At 35.5% G+C, this 19828-nt stretch overlaps 2 protein-coding genes across 8 annotated transcripts in view; both read right to left on the bottom strand.

The window, feature by feature from the left end:
* LOC129236790 (transmembrane protein 120 homolog) overlaps positions 1–10364 on the bottom strand; it is a 56396-nt gene extending 46032 nt beyond the window's left edge. For 2 of the 7 annotated variants that reach the window (XR_008581716.1, XM_054871020.1), the window contains exons 1-3: positions 9946–10363; positions 8983–9115; positions 422–540 (exon numbers count right to left, since the gene is read on the bottom strand). Coding sequence is in view for 6 of the 7 variants with exons in the window: in XM_054871020.1 (XP_054726995.1) it covers positions 422–540; positions 8983–9045 (182 nt within the window). In the remaining variant the exon portion in view is untranslated. Of the gene's footprint in view, positions 1–421; positions 541–8982; positions 9270–9692; positions 9905–9936 lie in introns of those variants that run through there. The other 5 variants (XM_054871026.1, XM_054871023.1, XM_054871025.1 and 2 more) reach the window with 5 other exon arrangements.
* A 5241-nt stretch (positions 10365–15605) lies between these two features.
* LOC129239220 (protein white) overlaps positions 15606–19828 on the bottom strand; it is a 41519-nt gene continuing 37296 nt past the window's right edge. Inside the window, exons 2-7 of the mRNA XM_054874570.1 lie at positions 18070–18313; positions 17356–18010; positions 16814–16945; positions 16559–16745; positions 16351–16482; positions 15606–16282 (exon numbers count right to left, since the gene is read on the bottom strand). Coding sequence (XP_054730545.1) covers positions 15668–16282; positions 16351–16482; positions 16559–16745; positions 16814–16945; positions 17356–18010; positions 18070–18313 — 1965 coding nt within the window. The 3' untranslated portion in view covers positions 15606–15667. The remainder of the gene's footprint in view (positions 16283–16350; positions 16483–16558; positions 16746–16813; positions 16946–17355; positions 18011–18069; positions 18314–19828) is intronic.

Below are 19828 nucleotides of genomic sequence, written 5' to 3'. Positions count from 1 at the left end.
AGTACAAATTTTTTTATATTTTTACAAAAAAAATTTAAAAAATCCGTTATGATAGTTCGTTATCTTTGAATCTGCAGGACCTAGCAGAAAGTGTTTTACACACAGTTTATAGCAAATTTTATTACCTTTTAAAAGCTTTAAACGGTTTTGGAATCGCTCAATTCGTTTTCGAGATATATATGATTAAGTGGGCCCAATTTTTTGTTTTTTTGAAATAACGGTAATTCATAAATATCTCAAAAACGTTACCATAGAATAAAAAATAACCTTGATTTTCGGAATCAGACGGTGATTTTACATAGGAATTTCATAACGGCGTCTCTGGTGCAGAAAAAAAGTTGAAATTTGTGATCCAGTGTAATTAGTTGACCATAGCTGTATATAAATATGGAGGCATTTGTGGAAGTGTTGAAAAACTTACTGCTTTAGTGAAGCCGTAATTTGATTCATCCGATAACGCTGATGTTTTATCTCGTTGAAACATTTTTGCTGATGACTGTGTAGTTGTTCCAGTAACTCAATATATCTGCGATTACAATCCTGCGAAAAATAATAAAAAATATTTAATAAAATACAATTTTTCACAAATGTACATATATGGATTTTAATAAGTATACAAATACATACATACTAATAACAAAAGTGCATGCATTGTGTCAATTTAAAAAACAAGCGACAAAATCTTTCCCTTTAATCGGAGGAAAAAATTCCAAAGCAAAACATTGAACCGAAGGAATCGCAATAACTATGACTAAACTCAATAATCTATTCTTCAGTAATTTGAGTTCAAAAATCCCTAGAAGCCTTTTACTAAGCCATTTGGTAATAAATATTTCCAAAAAAAAATGCTTCGTTGGTGAATTGCTATACATATATATCATCCTAAGCGTTTTAATTTTTCTATTTGACAGGGAAAACCCTTGTGAAGAAGCTTAAAAAGCGTTGTGGTTTACGCTAAGATCATCGGGGCTAAGATGTACTTTTTATGCGGCCAAGACGTCACTCGGAAATGGGACAGACACATTCTCCATCTCCATCTACATTTAATATTTTCTTCGTCCATCCGAGTCTGATCTCATAATAGAAAACTTTAATTATACCTCATCGATTTTTGAGGTATACGGGTAGCCCTCTGAGGAAATACCTAGAAGCGAGGGCAATGAAGTTGAAGGGATTTCGCGAAAAGGAGGGAAAGAAATCGGAGCAGGCCACAAACATAAATAAAATGAAATTATTTACGGCACAGTCCTACCCTTAATTATATCCCAATTAAGGGAATATTTAAATGATTTGAGTCACTGGGTTTCCCTCAAGTGTTTGGAACTATTGGTAAAGAATAATGTTCTTTAAAAGGGAACTTTTTTTGAAATGAAGGTTCTCGATGGGGGCCACATAGATGTTCATCCAGCAGCAGATATTATTAAATCAAATTATCAACAAAATGTTTCGCTTTGTTTTAATTGCTTGACATTAGATTATTGCCAAGATCAGCTGTTATGGATTTTTTCACAAACAGAGGGCACTAATTCAAGCCTGCACATAGCAATTTAATGTGGGTTAAGTTTTAATCCATTTAACAACGATAATTTCGGGTTTAAGTTTTGGTCTGAACATAATATTCGTGATATTAATTTCGGCATGACATGGAAACAGGAAAGGTCACGATACCAAAATAGAGGAATTTGATTAGACCAGTAGCAATTTTAAAGAATTCGATAGAAGCAAATAGATTCTGCCAAATCCATCTTGTTCTCAACCAAACATGATAGAAAGCTAAATACAATTAAATTTCATTTATTGTCAAAAAGGCGTAATTCGCCGAACTGAAACAAAGGCCAATCCCAAAAGGGCACTCATGTTTTTTGTAACACGTATGTTCGCAACTTAAAAATATTTTTTTATGTAGAACTAAAAATTATGATTTTCTGGAATTTTCATTAATCATGAAGTTAATCCCCAGTTGCACTACATGAGGGTAAGTCGATGATGATTTGCAGGTAGATATAGGTAAGTCATCACCCCTTCCTCAGTGGTTGTATTGCAGAATGTGCATTTGTATATTTCACAGTCCATTTATATTAGTCAAGCAAAAGTAGCAATCATATACGTGGTTTGCAGGCTTCATCCAAACCTTTGATTTTCCTAAGGCCATATATTGCGTCCCTTTTGCCCAGCCTGTAAAATCGTTTACGTACATCGCACATCATGTATGATGAAGTACGCAATTCTTATCTTGATGAGTCACAGATAAACCAAAATGATCCAAATAACACTGCTTAATCAGTTCAGTTCGCTCAATTTCGCCGCTAACTTTTGAAGTTCAGTCCACCACATATGTGGCAAAAACTACTATGATGATTGATACACTTCCCAAGAATGTTGAGGAACTAACAACAATGTATGCTTACAGTAATAAACTGGCCAATAAATCTGAGAGTGAACCTCGAAGTAATTGTTAGTATTTTATTTTTCAAGTGGCCTTTTGCTCTCTCGCGGAACCATATGAAGTTATATATAAATAATCTTTAATACTGAAATAGAAAACGACTTCCATTAATAGCCCTTATGTTGTTTTTGTAAGGATTTTTGCTACAACATGATGGCATCGGTTAAGAAATTAATTTAGTAAAAATATAATTACCTCAATTATAATGGGTCACATGCCTACAAAGGTCTACGAGGTAGGTTGGTAATGGATTACAACCGCTCTCACCTTTCATATACCGATAATCTCAAAATTGCTAAAAATGAAAATTTTCAGTAACTAGAAACGATAATCAATTGAAAATTGGGGTACGCGATTATTGAAAAAATAGAAAACGACCGAGACACCGTAAACTTCCAAGTACATAAATGTGTGTATTATTAAAGCCAGTTTATCAAACTTGTATCATAACAGCTTTGGACAACAGTTCAACGAAGAACTAAATTCGTTCCGGATCGAACTTTATTTGTATACCTGCACGCATTTTCGTAAAACGTTGTTTGGAGTGCCTGTTAATATTTGGATTCACACAAACTCGTGGACTATAAGAGTTATATAGTAGATTGTAACATTAGACGGACGGACGGAAATTTAATCTTAAAATGTAAAAAGTGGACGTGGTTTTTATGCGAGCTTAATAGTATTTATGCCGGATCTATCATACATGAGGTGGGGACCAATTCACGGGCGACTATTCTTAAATCTGTATATTATTTTGACATGTTTTTTTTGAAAACAACATCTAGGCGCATCTTTTGAAATACCCTATATCTATCTTGATTTCTTTATTCTGTTATATACAACCGTAATGTGATCAAAATTATAATACCCTTAAAAAGAAATGCGCGCCGGTATAAAAATAGCATAAAAATTAAGAATAACGAGTTTAAAAACTCTACAATCACTTTTTTTGTTACACAATAGAATTTTATTTACTTTATTTTAATGTGGTTAATTTTTGTTTATCGTTAGGTTTAAGCAAATTCTTTCTATTAAAGCTTCATTTTTTCGGGCCATACAATACCAATTATGATTACACTGTGTGACAAAAAAAAAATTAAATATACTTTTATGGAGACCTAGCACAACTTGTGGCTATAGAAAAACTAAACACAATGGTATAAGAGAAATTTCCAATACACCCCCAAAATCTCGTTTTATGGCCATAAAACCGTTTTTCAGTAGGTTGATGTGAAGAATAACTCCTAACTTCGCCAATTTCCATCCGATTTCGAATTTGTTTTTTTAGTTCGAAAGAACAAAAACAAGCCTTTTTGACATTGTGTTGACATTTTTTCTGAAATGACAACTGACGAGACTGTAGACGGAAGTATTTGGAATTTTTTTATTTTTTCTCTATTTTTTCAACTTTGACATAATTTTTACGATATTATCCGATATTGAGGATTTTTTTTAGTACCCTACTATTATAGTAAATATAATTTTGCGTCAAATGAGCTATATTTGACTGTAATTGAATTAAAATTAATAGAGTTGTGTGGGTTTTAAGATTTTTTCTTTTTTTTTACTACGAGATTTGGTATGCGTTTCGAAGCATGAAAATGATAACAAGTGTCATTATAAACACATAATATTTATTGGAGTATTGTGCAGTGCAGCACTGTACGGTATGGTACGGTGCGGTACGGTGCGGTACGGTGCAGTACACAACGGAACTGGTTCCAAACTTAAAAATGCATTGGAAACGCCCCTTTGGAGTTTAGTATGGTACGGTACATTTGTCATTCACTTCATCAGTTTTGAATACTTCTCTGTAAGAAATTCGATCATCATCATTCATCTTAAGTCGTCATCAACTAAATTCCATTGCTTAAATCGAGAAGCGAGCGTTTCAGATTGTCTTCCCGATAGAAGTAAATCACGAGAAAGATCCTGAAAATCTGAATTTGATACAATGTGTCGTTCTGAAGACTTAGAACCAGACGGAGAGGACTCTTCATCATCAGGTTTATTGTTATCAGTTTGATCATCATCAGCAATGAGTTGAACTTCCTTCAGTTCATGACCTGCAGTTGAGTCAATCATATCGTCCAAGACTACGGGGTTCTTAACAGTTGCAACATCAGCATACTTTATGTGCTTTCGAGTTTTATAATGATGGCCGTTTACGTCCGTTTTACAAAAATAACAATCATCTGGTTTATGATAAGGCTGATGATGCCATATCATCGGAGAATATTGAGAAATTCGACTTTTCTGGCAAGGTTTTGATTTATATCTCTTGAATTTCAATGAAACAAACAATAAAACTTTGACGTTTTAATAAGGTTAAATTATAATAACAAACTTATTTTGTTAATCAATGTACAGTGTGAACTTTGGTACACTTGGGAGCTTTTTCATATTTCTATTGAAAAAAAAAGTGCTATAATATGTCAGATATTTTCGTAAGTTCTAACCAGTTCTGTTGTATGCAGTACAGTGTACTCTTATGTATACATATACACTCCAATAAATATTACGTATCTATAATAACGCATCAAAACACGTCCTTATTCCCATTTAGCGTAAGTTAAGCCTACATACCAAATTAGTACAAAAAAAAAATCTTAAAACTCACACAACTCTATTAATTTTAATTCAATTACAGTCAAATATAGCTCTTTTGACGCAAAATTAAATTTACTATAATAGTAGGGTACTAAAAAAAATCCTCAATATCGGATAATATCGTAAAAATTACGTCAAAGTTGAAAAAATAGAGAAAAAATAAAAAAAATTCCAAATACTTCCGTCTACAGTCTCGTCAGTTGTCATTTCAGAAAAAATGTCAACACACTGTCAAAAAGGCTTGTTTTTGCTTTTTCGAACTAAAAAAGCAAATTCGAAATCGGATGGAAATTGGCGAAGTTAGGAGTTATTCTTCACATCAACCTACTGAAAAACGGTTTTATGGCCATAAAATGAGATTTTGGGGGTGTATTTGAAATTTCTCCTATACCATTTTTCTTAGTTTTACTATACCTACAAGTTGAACTAGGTCTCCATAAAAGTATAATTTCACTGTCGCACAGTGTTATTTCTTTAATACTTAAGGTGAAAACATTTTTTGCTGATGTTAAATATTTCATCGAGTCTTTGTATCAGTGAAGACCGCGTTTGATTTAATATTTTATATTTGCATATTTTCTAAACCGGAAGTTTTTTGCGCTACTTGCATATTTATTTTCTTAGCATAAGAAGCAAATTGCAAAATTGAAAATGAGATTTTGCCTTTTTCTTTCACTGGTCGAACCAAGTGACTTTGCTAACCTCACTTGTGAGATCAACTTTATTTAGTTTAGAGTTGGTTTCATCTTTGTTTTTATAATACAGGTACATATTTTATGTGTTATGCTTATACAGATGTATTTATATGGTTGAAAAAAGAGGTCGCACGAAAATGTGTGTATCTCGACAAATTCTAAATTGAAAGTAACACGATGTGCTTATTTTATTGGCGATGTTATTCCACCATTAATTCTGCTAGCAATGAAAAAACGTAATTGTGAGTTAATTTTGCGTAAAAAACTCGAAAATCCAGACCTTCCTCTTGACGATCACTAAAGAACTGAAAATGACAAATTCCTTGGTGGATATTGTATTTAAACCGTACAAGCGCCAATTGTCACTGAAACGAATAGCGGATGGTGGTAGAAAGTGGAATCTGGAAATGTAAAACCTAAAAGCTCAACTAATTTCCTAAACAAATTCTAGTTTGGCAGGTCAAATGCCAATAAGACTAAAAGTGAACCCTTTTTGGGCACTAGTAGAATAAACAAAGCAATTTGTTTACTAAAAGTTTATAGAAACGATAATTGTCACGACGATATTTGCTTTACATAAACATGGGTTTAAAGTGGTACCACGACAATAGGATGACTCTTGTCCTTAAAGTAGCAAATCCTCAAAATTATTCAGAGCCCAGTCCTATTATATTGGCCCCTATTATGAGTTAGATTCGATCTTCGATATTCGTTGGTTGTCGAAGATCGAAAATCGAATGTCAATTTGGTATTATGAGCGGTGCAGCCCTGTCCAAATTTTCGTTGAATACTGAATTTAGAGTCGAATGCAATTTTGCTTTCGATTGTGTTGCGTATTGTGGGTAAACTTGCTAAAATGTAAGTTGTTTGCGATTATTTATTGTTTTATAGTAACCAAATATAGTAAGTAATATAGTACTAATTTTGTTAATTTTATGCAGGTCGAAAGTCGTGAGTACCAAACAGCAATTAGAAAGGCTAGTTTCATTAATGGAAGAGAATCCACAATTCGCAAAAGGGATTTGCACCAAAGTTCAAGCAGCAAAAAAATGGGAGGAATTTACAACGGAGCTGAATTGCTTGAGACCACCAGTTAGAACGGCAGCAAAATGGATTAAGGTTAATAATGGTTTTTTTTGTGATGTTTATAGAAATAGATTTTTATTTTCCCTTGGCAGGTATGGGCTGAAATACGTAGAGGAACTGAAATACATATTTTTTTCGAATGACGAATAATTGAATAAAGAAAATTTATAACAAAAATAAAACAGAAACTGTGGCGTAAAGGTTTCTATTTAATACTTTGTAGATTTTTCTATAATATTCTAAGAATTTCATTTCTTATGCTGTATTTGTTATAAAAATGTGCTTTTCTTTGTTGCAGATCAGCCTCTGTACTACTAAATTGTATCCATCTTTGGCACATATAATTTTCCAGGACATCTATTATTTCCGATAGCACAACAGACACAGTGGGTTGAGCAAGTCCTAGCATACCTTCATTACCAATACTCAATTGGTACGATCCCTGAGCATAAAATCGCAGAACTGTGGCTAGCTTTAACATATTTGGAATGGATTTGGCTCGGGTGCACTGCTGCAACTGGTTTTCTGTACTGGACAGTAGGTTCATAAACGCCTCTTTAGATGATCTAAAGTTCTTTAAAAATCTGTAAAGAAATTTCTGTAATATTAAGTACGTCAACACATTTTGAAAATTCTAAACGTACTCAGTGGAAGCCACTTCTAGGGGGTTGGATGCGCCCCTCAACTGTTTTCTACTTCTAGCTATATTAGTTCCGCTAATCTTTCATCGTCCGATAAATCGTCGAACCACAACTCCGTTGTACTCATTTTCACAAAAAATACTTTTTTTAACTTTTAAAAATGTTGTTAGCAAAGAATTTCAACAAAATCGGTTTTTCTTTTATTTTGATTTGCTGTATCAGCTGAGAAAAATTATCTATTGTAAATGCGTCGAGCGATCGAAATTCTCAATAGTCCTATCCTTCAACGAATGAGCACCATAATACCAAATGAAAATTCGTTCGATCAGCACTTTCGACTATAGTCGAAGATCGAATGTTGCTCATAATAAGGGCCATTATTAGGAAATTATTATAACACAGCCGATAAAACTCAAAAAGTCTCCAGTAAATATTCTGTGTACGCTTTTATAAGGAATTAAATCAAAATTAAATCTCTTCGCTTATAATATAAAAAAAATTAATAATATTAAAATCGACCAGTTTTTTCGGGCACATAATTTATATGAAGTTATATTTTACTATATACTTAAACAAAATATTGTGTCATTTTAATTTTTTGCAATCATAGGCTAATGTTGAGATTTCAGCGCCATAAAAAAATTTTTTTTATTCTTCCAAAAACCGCCGAAATGGAATTTCCATCCCATGTTTGTTATTTGTAATCTGATTTTCAAAGGCAATAAGTCATTATTCAAGTCTGGAGAGTTCTATATCGTCCCCTTAGTATAACAATAGCCTATGTGCTCATAGGCTATTATTTTTTTATTGAATTTTTGGATTCTCCATCGTCGATTTTATATGTGGTCAAAATTTTGTCAAATTCTAGTTCCACAAAGTGGGTCAAAACGTCAGCCAAAAAATAATAAATATTTAGAGACATAAGGAGATTTGAGTGAGAGCTACTTTCGACAAAAAGTTTGAAACTCATTTTCTCAAAACATCAAAAAATTTATAGGCTATTTTAATACTAAGGGGACGATATGTTCTTATGCCTTTTGAGTTCTGTAGTCGCTTTCACATTTTTAGGTCAGTTACCCTGAGTGGTAACCCCTTTGTTTCATCGATCTAAAGTACTTTAATATTCATTAAAAGTTTGTTAAATTCATAAACAATCTCATACGGAACAATTAAGTCTTGAATGAAGATCTGTTATTTAAGAACGTATTTAATTCCTTAATAATAATATACCATTTTTCGAATACAATTTAAGCGAAAAATGGTAAGGGCAACAATGAAAAATAGTAATAAAATTTATCAAAATCAGAAACGACGCCTTTGATGGCAAACATTGCCGGCTGTCAAACACATTTTGAATACTGTGATTAAATATTTAATATTTCAGTATGCACTGAGGTTGAATGTCGGCAAATCCATATGCCCACAATCAATTAAAATTAATAAGGTGAAACTCTTTATCTTCTCAGCAAAATGCAACAGTTGTCTTATTCTAGTTCTCACTTACCTCCAATTCAACGTAATCTTTGGTGAGTTCGTCCCACTCGTTTCGCAATGTGTCGATATTCATATTGTTGTTGTCCTTGCACGCGCCGTTTATGTTAATCCACCACTTTGGAATCAATGTGACTCGACCGACACTAAACAGGAAACGGTGTAAAAGAAAGAGATGATGACTTTTTGCAATAAAGCAAAATAAGAAGTGGGTGCCCTTGGTAATTACGATTTGTTTACAGTTCACAGATATGATGATTGGCCAAGCAAAATCAGCTGGTTAGCGGTGGAGCTATTTACCTAGCAGCCAGTGAAGCAGTGGGGAATATTTGTTTTAAATTTACCTTTCACGGTTTTACATTAACAATTTTGGTAGTAAAACAACGAAAAGGACATGAACAAAATCAAACATCAACAACAAGAAACACTATATTGAAATGGTTGAAACCCGTTAAAAAGAAGTCAACGAACTGCCTAGAGAGAAAAATGTCGACACACATGCAATCACACGAAAATAGCGCGCAGTTAGCTATGGTAAAGGACGCGGGAATGGGAAAGGGGAGTAAAATATATACGAACGAATATGCTACTGTCAACTAATATGACGCTGAAACAATTATATCGCCACTAAATTTAACACACGCCGATATGTTTTTACGCACGATTCATTTCTGTCCACTGGGAGACCGCACACGAAATTGTCATAAATGCAAAAAAACTTACATGGACTTAATGAAAAAATTAAATTTTGTTTAGTTCCGAATAACTTCGCTATTCCGACAGCGTCTAGCGTTCGGCCTTAGACGCACCGCTTCTTTAACTGTTTGCTTGGAATACTTCAACACAATTGATATTTCAGCGGAATGAAATAGTGATATTGAATTATTTTCTCAATTTTTGGTCCCACATAAAAGCATATGGAGCGATTACGCTCGTACTGCCATCGTCTACCTCTTCATATACTCACGCCACTCACCGTGCTCGACACTAAATGGTTTTTGATTGAATTAATTTTTTTATAAAAAAGCAACGCAGAGCGCATTTGTATTGTTTAAACTTTTAAAGCAAAAGCTTCTGTACTATCAAGGCGTATACTATTGTTAGCCGCCACACACACACGACGCGTGCCCACACTCAGCCACGACAGCAGAAAAAAGACCAGTCATTCTCCTATTGCGTCTTTTTTAGTTGCCTCCGCATCCACTGAATTGTTTACACTTTCCACAATTGCATAAATATTTATTTATTAGTTTGCGGGCTTGATTCACGTAAATTTTTAACGCTGCTTTTCTGGTTAATCGATTTTCTTACTAAATTTCCTTCGAAAAATGCTCACACCGGTGATTTCGGCGCTTTCTGTTTCTTTCGTTTTCTTTGTTTCTATTCAGTTTTCGCTTTGCTTTGTTGACAGCTGTTGCTGTTGCTGTTTCAGTTGCTTGTTGTGCTGTCAGATACACATTTTACAACACCTGGTTTCGTGGTGAATTGTTTGCTTGTACGCCCCATCGTGGTGAATTAAAAACCCAGCTGCGAAACTTGAATGCTTGCAATGCTTGAATGGAAATGGAAGAAATTTTGAGGTTATAGAATATAATGTAATCTTCTCTTTATCTATTATCTAACGGTGCTTTTTATGAGTATAAAAGCAATTCGTAAATTCACAAAAGGGTATAAAAAAGTCATATTAATTTAAAGCACAGTTTGTTTAAAGCTATGTAATCATAGTCTATATTTATGGTATAGAAATTTTTGATTTTTATATCAGTTCGCATTGGTGCACTAGTATGTAGTACTTTTGACCACATAACCCCCGTCTGTAACAACAATCGATTAACCATTCATCTCTAAGGGGGTAGTTAGTATTGCGTTAATTTCGAATGGCTTTCCTCTGTATACAAGTAATTTTAAAAATTCACTATTTCTTTGACTAGGAAGCAAACATTTTTTTAAAATTTTATACAGGGTTGGCCATATTAAACTGACCCATTGAGTAACCCTATAACTTTTTACTGTAATTTGAAATCTAAGGCTTACGTCAACAAGCCAAAGACACTAGGCGCACTTAAGGCCAATATCCGACGGGAAATAGCCGCCATATCGGCCGAGACGCTGGCCAAAACTATGGAAAACGCCGAAAAACGGGCACATTACGCTATACGAGCTAAGGGCGACCACTTGCGCGATATCATATTCAAAAAGTAATGTAAACGAATCTCCTTGAACTAAATTAAATGTTTTTCACAATGAAACACAAAAAAATGTTTCTTTTTCCATATTTTTTTAATAATCACATGGGTCAGTTTAAGATGGCCAACCCTGTATAAAGGGAATTAAGATAAAATGTAGGTCCAAAACAAATTCGGTATAAGGGAATTGTGCCAATAAATATTTAAATTATTATTATAGCTGCGTGTACTTGTGCACAAGGAGGTGAAGAGGAGAAGAGCAGTATGGTTAAATTTATAGTGGAGCTGTTCATAAAACTTGTTTAAATACCATCCGACAACTTAATTATAACTGAACTAAATTCCATTAGCCAGAAACTTTTATTTAAATTTTTACAAACAAAAAAAAAACACACACACAAATAAATGAAGTGAATTAAACTTGAGCTGAAGTTGTATATCTTGAATAGTTCGTTAGTCAAGACTGGATCGAGTTATCTCGAAAAGTAATCTAGATAAACGTTGCCCAATATTTGAAGGAAACTATTATACAATCCGCCACAAGCTCTTACTGAATGACTTACAATTATCAAATTTCCGGAATGTTTGCTTCAGAATTACAACAGTATGAGATTTGACGACACGATCAGATGTAAATTACACATTGAAATAAAGAGTATTTCAAAAGACACGCCTAGTAAAAATTTAGATTCCTTCAGGGCTCACTATTTTTATTCAAAATACGGATCTTAGCAATTATATGTGAAAAATTACACAATTTTAATGTCCATCATGAGCACGTCATGACTAATTGTTATGAACGTGGAGATATCGATGTTGAAGGTTGTTCAGCCACACTTTGCGCTAGAGTAGCAACATTCTCAACAGAACGTACAGTCTGGTCAGCTAGCTTTGGTCTGTCAGTTCTTTTTATAGCCTCGACAGAATAACCTTCTTGAAATTTTTGGTAATTGCCTACTCATTCGGACGATTATTTCCATCAATAAGTCACGAATTATTTTGTTATTTTGTTCTTAAAGGTCGATCATTTTCTTAATAAGTTTCAATAATTTGAACGCGTTATTCAATCATGTGAAATTATACACCTGTCTACTTCAAAAATGTCAAAGAAGACATAAAAAAGAACCGTCTAGGAATTATTCATTATTGACATACTTAGGTGTCACTCTTGAAAGCCCCTTACTTTTTGACATTTTTAAGTGCCAAGTGTCCATTATTCCTCTACGGCGTGACCAAATATTTGTTGTATTGCGGCGATTTAGCCTGAAATGTAACACTCATTGAAAACTGAATTACATATAACTTTTTGTTTAATCTACATTTTTCGTACCTTTGTATGAAGTTACTCACACAGTTTATTTTACGGTATACCGTAGGTACGGTATACTGTCGAAATCCACGAACATTTTTATTAATTTATTGGTTTTATTACATTGGCTTTCAGGCAAATTGGTGCGATTATCAATTTAGTCGTCCTTTGATCTTTTTGGTGGATCTATTGAATGTTAATACATACCCATCTACAGATACTATATTAATACAAATTGTTTTATAGAAATAACATTTTTGGTTGAACATCTGCGTTCAAGATAGTGTTCGATCGTTATTATTAAATATATATTAGGGCAAACACCGAAGCCAAGACCAAAGCGGAACATTGAAATTAAATTTGAAGTTTCAAAAATAAAATACAAGATTTAAGAGTTTGAATTTTTATTCATAAAATATTGATTTTATAAGTATTTTTTAAAAGATCAAAAAAATCTGAAAAGGAAAAAACAAATAAATCAAAAAAGTTTTGTATTAACGTTAATAAGTTCGAATAACATTCATAAAATCAGCACTCAAAATTAAAAAGCTTTATAGTAAATGGCAAAAAAGGAGCTAGCCTGCACAGCCATAAAATTCCGCCAGCAATGAGAAAAATCCTCAAATTTTGAACATCGCAACTGGCAAATTTTGTTTTTAAATAAATTAATACAAACACATAATTATTGATACAAAAAATATAAAGGAGTTTTACTTAAACTCTTCGCGAAAACGTTTGGCTTAAAAATGCAATATCTTCGGAGTATTCGAACTCTGACACTTCACTCGCAAACTAACTGTCAGTTTTCGCTCGGTTTTAAATGATACGAGGGGTGCCTTTTATATGTCGGGATTAGAGAACAGAAACAAATTTTAATCATCGAAAATCACTTTATTGTTTTTCAAAATATTCTCCATGAAGATCTATACCCTTTTGCATGCATTTGAACCAATTGTCGAAGCACTTTTGCCACTCTGATTGAGGTACCTCCAAAACATGCATTCTGAATGCCACAACCGCTTCGTCAGGTGTCGAAAAACGTTGACCTTTCAGTTTGTTTTTTACGTACGGGAATAAAAAGAAGTCATTCGGTGCCAAGTCAGGACTATACGGCGGATAACCCATTAATTCGATGTTTTGGGTGCTCAAAAATGCAGTTGTTTGAGCCGATGTGTGAGAGCTCGCATTGTCCTGGTGAAGAGTGATCCGTCTTTGGCGATTGGTTTTCCTAATTTCTTGGAAGACAACTGGCAAACAAATGGTTGTGTACCACTCAGAATTTACTGTTCTGCGTTGTTCTAGTGGTACGGTTGCGACATGTCCAGTTTTTCCGAAAAAACAGGAGACCATTTGCTTGGAAGTGCTTCGTGCGCGAACAACTTTTGTTGGATTTGGCTCATCTTGAAACACCCATACAGTCGACTGCTGTTTACTTTCGGGCTCATACGCGTAAATCTATGATTCATCACCTGTCACGATGTCATAGACGTGTTTCGAAGCCCCGCGATCGTATTTTTTGAGCATTTCCTTCCACCAATCGACACGATCCTTTTTTTGAGCGATTGACAAATTGTGTGGGATCCAACGCGAACACACTTTTTTGACAGTCAAATGTTTATGCAATATTGAATGTATGCTGGTCCCACTAATGCCTAAGATTGTCTCAATCTCACGATAGGTCACATGACGATCTTGCAATATCAGTTCGCGCACAGCATCAATGGTTTTCGGAACAACAACTGATTTTGGACGACCTTCACGAAATTCGTCTTGGAGTGAACTACGACCACGATTGAATTCACCATACCATCGATAAATACTGGTCCTTAATGGAGCTTCATCGCCAAAAAATGAATTAAGTTCATCCATGCAATGTTGCTGAGTTACGAGTAATCCACGTCGAAAGTTGTAAAAAATAATCGCACGAAAATGTTCACGATTTAATTCCATTTTTGGACCGAGATGAATCTTTTAAGTTACTGTAAACAACACAAATAGCGCTGGTATTTCAAAACGTTCTGAGTACGTAAAAGCCAAAAAATGTCAAACTTTGCAATACAGCTGTCAGTTGCCAGATTGCAACACCAGGGTTGCCAAATCCAGAAATATAAAAGGCGCCCCTCGTAGTTGCATTTTAAATAGGTGAGAAAATATGTTGCTGAAATGTTGCGCGGTATTTTTACGGCGTGAACTGAGTACTACTTTGCCGTGAGATACGTACAAAATTTCACGCATATTTCATGGCATTGCAATTAGTATGGATTTTGACAGCCATTTCACGTCAAACGCGAACTTGGTACTATGCTTAAGTTATTTGAACGTCTATAAGTTATCTATAGTTGACCCGCTGAACTAAATAATTGCTCACTAGCCTCACTAGCTCACTCACAACTTTTTTAAATTAAAAAAATTGGAAAGATGCCAATGTCGGAATACATTAACATTACGAAGAACAGGTGCTTGGTCTAGATGGTCTATGTGTTTAATTCATCTTCAAGAGCAGTTTTTGTTTTCGCTTTGTGTGCATGAACATTTGCAGATTCATCACGGGATTCACAGAGATTGCTAGGATCCGATATCACTATGTCCGTTGTGATCCGTCTTCAATATCACTAAGAGCACCATTTTTACGAAAACTTACAAAAAATACGTCCCAGACTCTCAATACTTTAATTAAAGTTTGGTATGGGCGGCCGCCGTAGCCGAATGGGTTGGTGCGTGATTACCATTCGAAATTCACAGAAAGATCGTTGGTTCGAATCTCGGTGAAAGCAAAATTAATATATTAAAAACATTTTTCTAATAGCGGTCACACCTTGGCAGGCAATGACAAACCTCCGAGTGTATTTCTGCCATGAAAAAGCTCCTCATAAAAATATCTGCCGTTCGGAGTCGGCTTGAAACTTTAGGTCCCTCCATTTGTGGAACAACAGCAACACGCACACCACAAATAGGAGGAGGAGCTCGGCCAAGCACCTAACAGAAGTGTACCCGCCAAAAAAAAAAAAAAAGATGGTGATGAAGGTGTCTAATGGTGAAAGACCCTTCTGACTTCTTCAAAATTTATTCAGGCGCATAAGCTTTAACAAATAAAATCAAAAATTTCCCAAATTATTAATTTATTATAAGAAAATATGCATACAAAACTAAATTTTTAAACAGAAAAAAGTTTTAACCCAACACAATTCTTATCTATTCTCCCCTCACTCTTTACGTCGCGTACGGAAAGTTAACGCTATATACGCGGATATTCGGAAGCCCAAAATTAACAGAGCTAATCCAATGAAATCGAAGGGCAGATCACTCGCCGAAAAATTCAACGTTTCCAATATAACTTCGCCCGAGCTCGGGCAAGTGGTGTTGGACAAACTGCAAGTGATTTCACCCGGCTTCACATCCGCCCACTGATTGATTAGTAATCCCTCATTGGCATAACGGAACCATGACAAATATGATAACCACTTGAAGTACGCCGGCACGGAGCCAGAGTTTAAAAAGAAGCCACCGAAAAGAAGAAACGGAATAATAACAGGTGGACCCACCGATAGGGCCATCGATGTCGATGAGCAAGCGCAGGAAATCAAATAGCCAAATGATGTTGAAACATTGGCTACTAAAGTGACAAGAGCCAGCGCTGTGAGGAAATGATCAATACCTGGACGTAGGCCAATCAATGGATATGCGATGGCAGTGAAGAGTAACGGGACAATTAAGAAGAGTGGCAGTTCGGCAATTGTTTTACCAAGGAAGTATGTGTCGCAGCGGTAAAGGCGAGCACGCGTCTCACGCATGAAGACCGGCAGCTCAGATGTGAAGACCTGTGGCAATGAAGTTTAAGTTATAGTAAATAAATCTATTCGTACTTATATTCCTGTATGAGACTTACAGTTATGGTAGCGAAAGCGTTCTGAAAAGTCATATTGGTCAAAAACAAGAATATTGCACCGTTAATGTTCATAACGCCGACTTGAGTTAGTTGTTGTCCCATAAAGATCAGGCCAATAAGAATAGCAACCATCTGGAAAGCGGTGAAAAATTTAATGTTAGCGTCGAGGCGTCGAGTTAGATCCGAAGACTTCGCGTTATTTACTTACCGTCGTTTGTAATAAGCGCACTTTCACCAATAACGGTTCTTTTAAAACGGACAGCCAGGAGCGCCAAAGTACCGCACGAAATTGCATGAACCAGGAGGCTTTGTATGTAAATCCATTATCGTCCTCTATGGATAAGCCATTGGATTTCACCAATTTCTGAAAATTCTGCTCCATTTCGCGAGACACCCTGATCAGGATAGAGTTTTTGGTATACTCGTACGTTTTACATAATTACTCTTACTCTTGAGAACTTACTTGCCGACTGCGAAATTGTCACAAATTTTGGCTATACGGTCCCTTGATTCTGCTTCCCGACCTGGTACCACGGCTAAAACTTGTACGTAAAAGTCAGCTGGGTTGTAATTGGTGGGACATTGAGCGCCAATGCTGTGAAATAATATGGAAGTGGCAACAAATTAAACATAAACGGTGATGAGATTCAATTGGATGAAAGATAATTTTTATCTTGTACCAAATGTGGACTACGTTAATTAGCTGTTCAAATATATAAAAATCAGTTTTTCAAATGGTTAGAAAGATTTTTAAGATACTTTATAGATTAGACCGGGGCGATTTGTATGGCACGAACTTTTTCGATACCGCGCTACCGCAATCATCTTTCCTTTTGCTATTATAAAACTTGGCCATATATCAAAAATGAGAATAAAGGTCAAATTTTGGAGCTTTGATATAGAAGAAAATTTTGTTCGTAATAAAAGGAATCATGATTTTAACGGTGCGGAACCGAAAAATGTTATGCCGTACAGTCCCGATTTAATATGCGCTCTTTCACTTACTATGAGAAAAAATCCACCGCTTCACCAGGTGTTCCCAAAAAGGCCACCCTCCCATCCGCCATCAATAAGATCTTATCGAACAGTTCAAACAATTCGGACGATGGTTGATGTATGGTCAATATGACGGTTTTCCCTTTCTGCGATAACTTCTTGAGTACCTGTACGACGCTGTGAGCCATGAATGAGTCTAAGCCTGAAGTTGGTTCGTCACAAATCAGCAGTGGTGGATCTGTTAACGCCTCCGATGCAAACGCTAGTCGCTTGCGTTCGCCACCAGATAAACCTTTCACACGGCCCGGCACACCAATCAGCGTATTCTGGCATTTACCCAGCGAGAGATCTTGTATAACCTGATCAACCCGTTGTACCTTCTGCTTCTGTGTCGTATGCCGTGGCATACGCACCATTGCATGGAAAATAAGATGCTCACGTGCAGTGAGCGAACCAATGAATAGATCATCTTGCTGGACATAAGCACAACGTGCTTGCATTTCCTTGGCATCAATCGGATGACCGTTGAGCATGCGTACACTGGATGGCGATATTTGCACGCCTTTTGATGAACGAAAAGCGAGTGCGTTGAGAAGTGTAGTTTTGCCGGCGCCCGAGCTGCCCATGACTGCAAGCAATTCGCCGGGGTAGGCGACGCCAGAGACTAGAATAAGTGTAAATGTATAAAAGCTTAACATTTAATTATCAATTTTGGGCTATTACCGTTTTTTAAGAGATGTTTGCGTGGCGCGGGTATATGACGCTCATTGCAGAAAACACCTCGCACTCGATTTAACAGCTGCTTCCAACTCGAGCCGGGCTGATTAACCGCACCAAAAACATCCAAATTATACCAAGAGTAAGTGAGATTATCCTCAGTGAGCGTGGGCGGTAGCGGTGTGAGTGTACCATAATTTTTGCTAAACCCTTGATTTATTGAAGATTGCTCGAAGGACTGCACATTATTCTGCAAAGTAAACAAATTAGGTTTTATGTACTTTTTAAACTGCGTTAATTTATATTTGTATTGTGGATGGTGAGAGGTGTAAGAAAATAAAGGTAAATTTTTTTAAATTACGAGAAGAAGATGCTTCATTTTTTATTTAAGCTTTTAGATCACGAATCCTTTGCAGGCATAATCCTCAGCCGGCTTTTAACTAAAATAGTGGAAGTATGAAAAGGCTTAAGAGGGTGGAAGTGCGAAACTCTCGACTTGTTGGCGTCCGAACTAAGCTGTGCACATCTTTCGTGGTGCAAATATTTTCTTAAATATTACCTAACGCTAGCTGAAGTACTTGTATTCCTACATAATACATACACAGTGGCTTAAAGTTATAATGGAACAGAATGGATTTATAAATTTGTAACATAGTACTAAAATAATAAAAATATATTTAAGTAAAATTATTTATGATTTATAAAGTAATTTTTTTGTACACTTGGTAATGACAAACAATCTATAAAAAATTTTAAATATTCGAAAAAGTTAAGCTCGGGTTAACCCAAATATGCATACGTATGATTTAATACCCAAAGTAATAATGGAAAACTTCATACAATTTTAACAGGCTTTCCGATCAAATTTCAACAAACTTCATTTTCAGTTTGAATTCGATCTTTTGAGTTGTAGTATTCTCCAAAAAGTTGATTTCGGTTACTTTAGTTACTACTGTGGGCAAAAAGTAAGGTGAATTTGGTTGTAAAATGAAAAATCTTTATTTATTCTTGTAAATCAATTTCATCCACTTCAAAATAATCCCCTCTCGATGAAATACACTTATGCCAACAACAACAATAGCCAGAAGTTACACGAAGCCAAATCAGGCGAATACGGTGATTGCGGAACGATATGCGTGGATTTTTTGGCGAAATGGTCACGAAGAACGTGTGCAGTGTGAGACGGTACATTATCGTGATGCAAAAACCAAGAGTTGTTGGCCCATAATTCTGGTCTTTTTAGACGAATTGCTTCACGTAAACGACGCATAACGCTCAAATAGTATTCCTTATTAACAGTTTGGCCAGGTGGAAGGAATTCATAGTGCACCACACCACGAAAATCGCAAAAAACTGTCATCATGACCTTTATTTTTGAACGACTTTGACGTGCTCTTTTCGGTCTGGCCTCGCCTTTAGCACGATATTCGCTTGATTGGTCGGTTGTTTCAGGGTCGTAAGCATAAATCCAAGTCCCATCTCCCGTAATGATGCATTTGAGCTTGTCCTGATAGTCTGAAAGCATTGTTTCACACACATCAACACGACGGCTTTTCTCGAAGAAATTAAGAGTTTTCGGTACCAAACGAGATTTGACTTTTCGTAGGCCCAAATGGTCTTTCAAAATGGTTTTCACAGATCCTTCTGATATTCTGATCATATCAGTAAGGTCTTTAACAGTCAACCGACGATTTTTGAGCACTAATTCCTTCACTTTATTGACGTGTTGGTCATCTGTTGACGTCGATGGTCGTCCGGAGCGCTC

The sequence above is a fragment of the Anastrepha obliqua genome, chromosome 2 (assembly GCF_027943255.1).
Source record: "Anastrepha obliqua isolate idAnaObli1 chromosome 2, idAnaObli1_1.0, whole genome shotgun sequence".
Classification (NCBI taxonomy): domain Eukaryota; kingdom Metazoa; phylum Arthropoda; class Insecta; order Diptera; family Tephritidae; genus Anastrepha; species Anastrepha obliqua.
The sequence above is the reverse complement of the archived record's forward strand: the minus strand, read 5'-3'. Positions and strand labels throughout refer to the sequence as shown.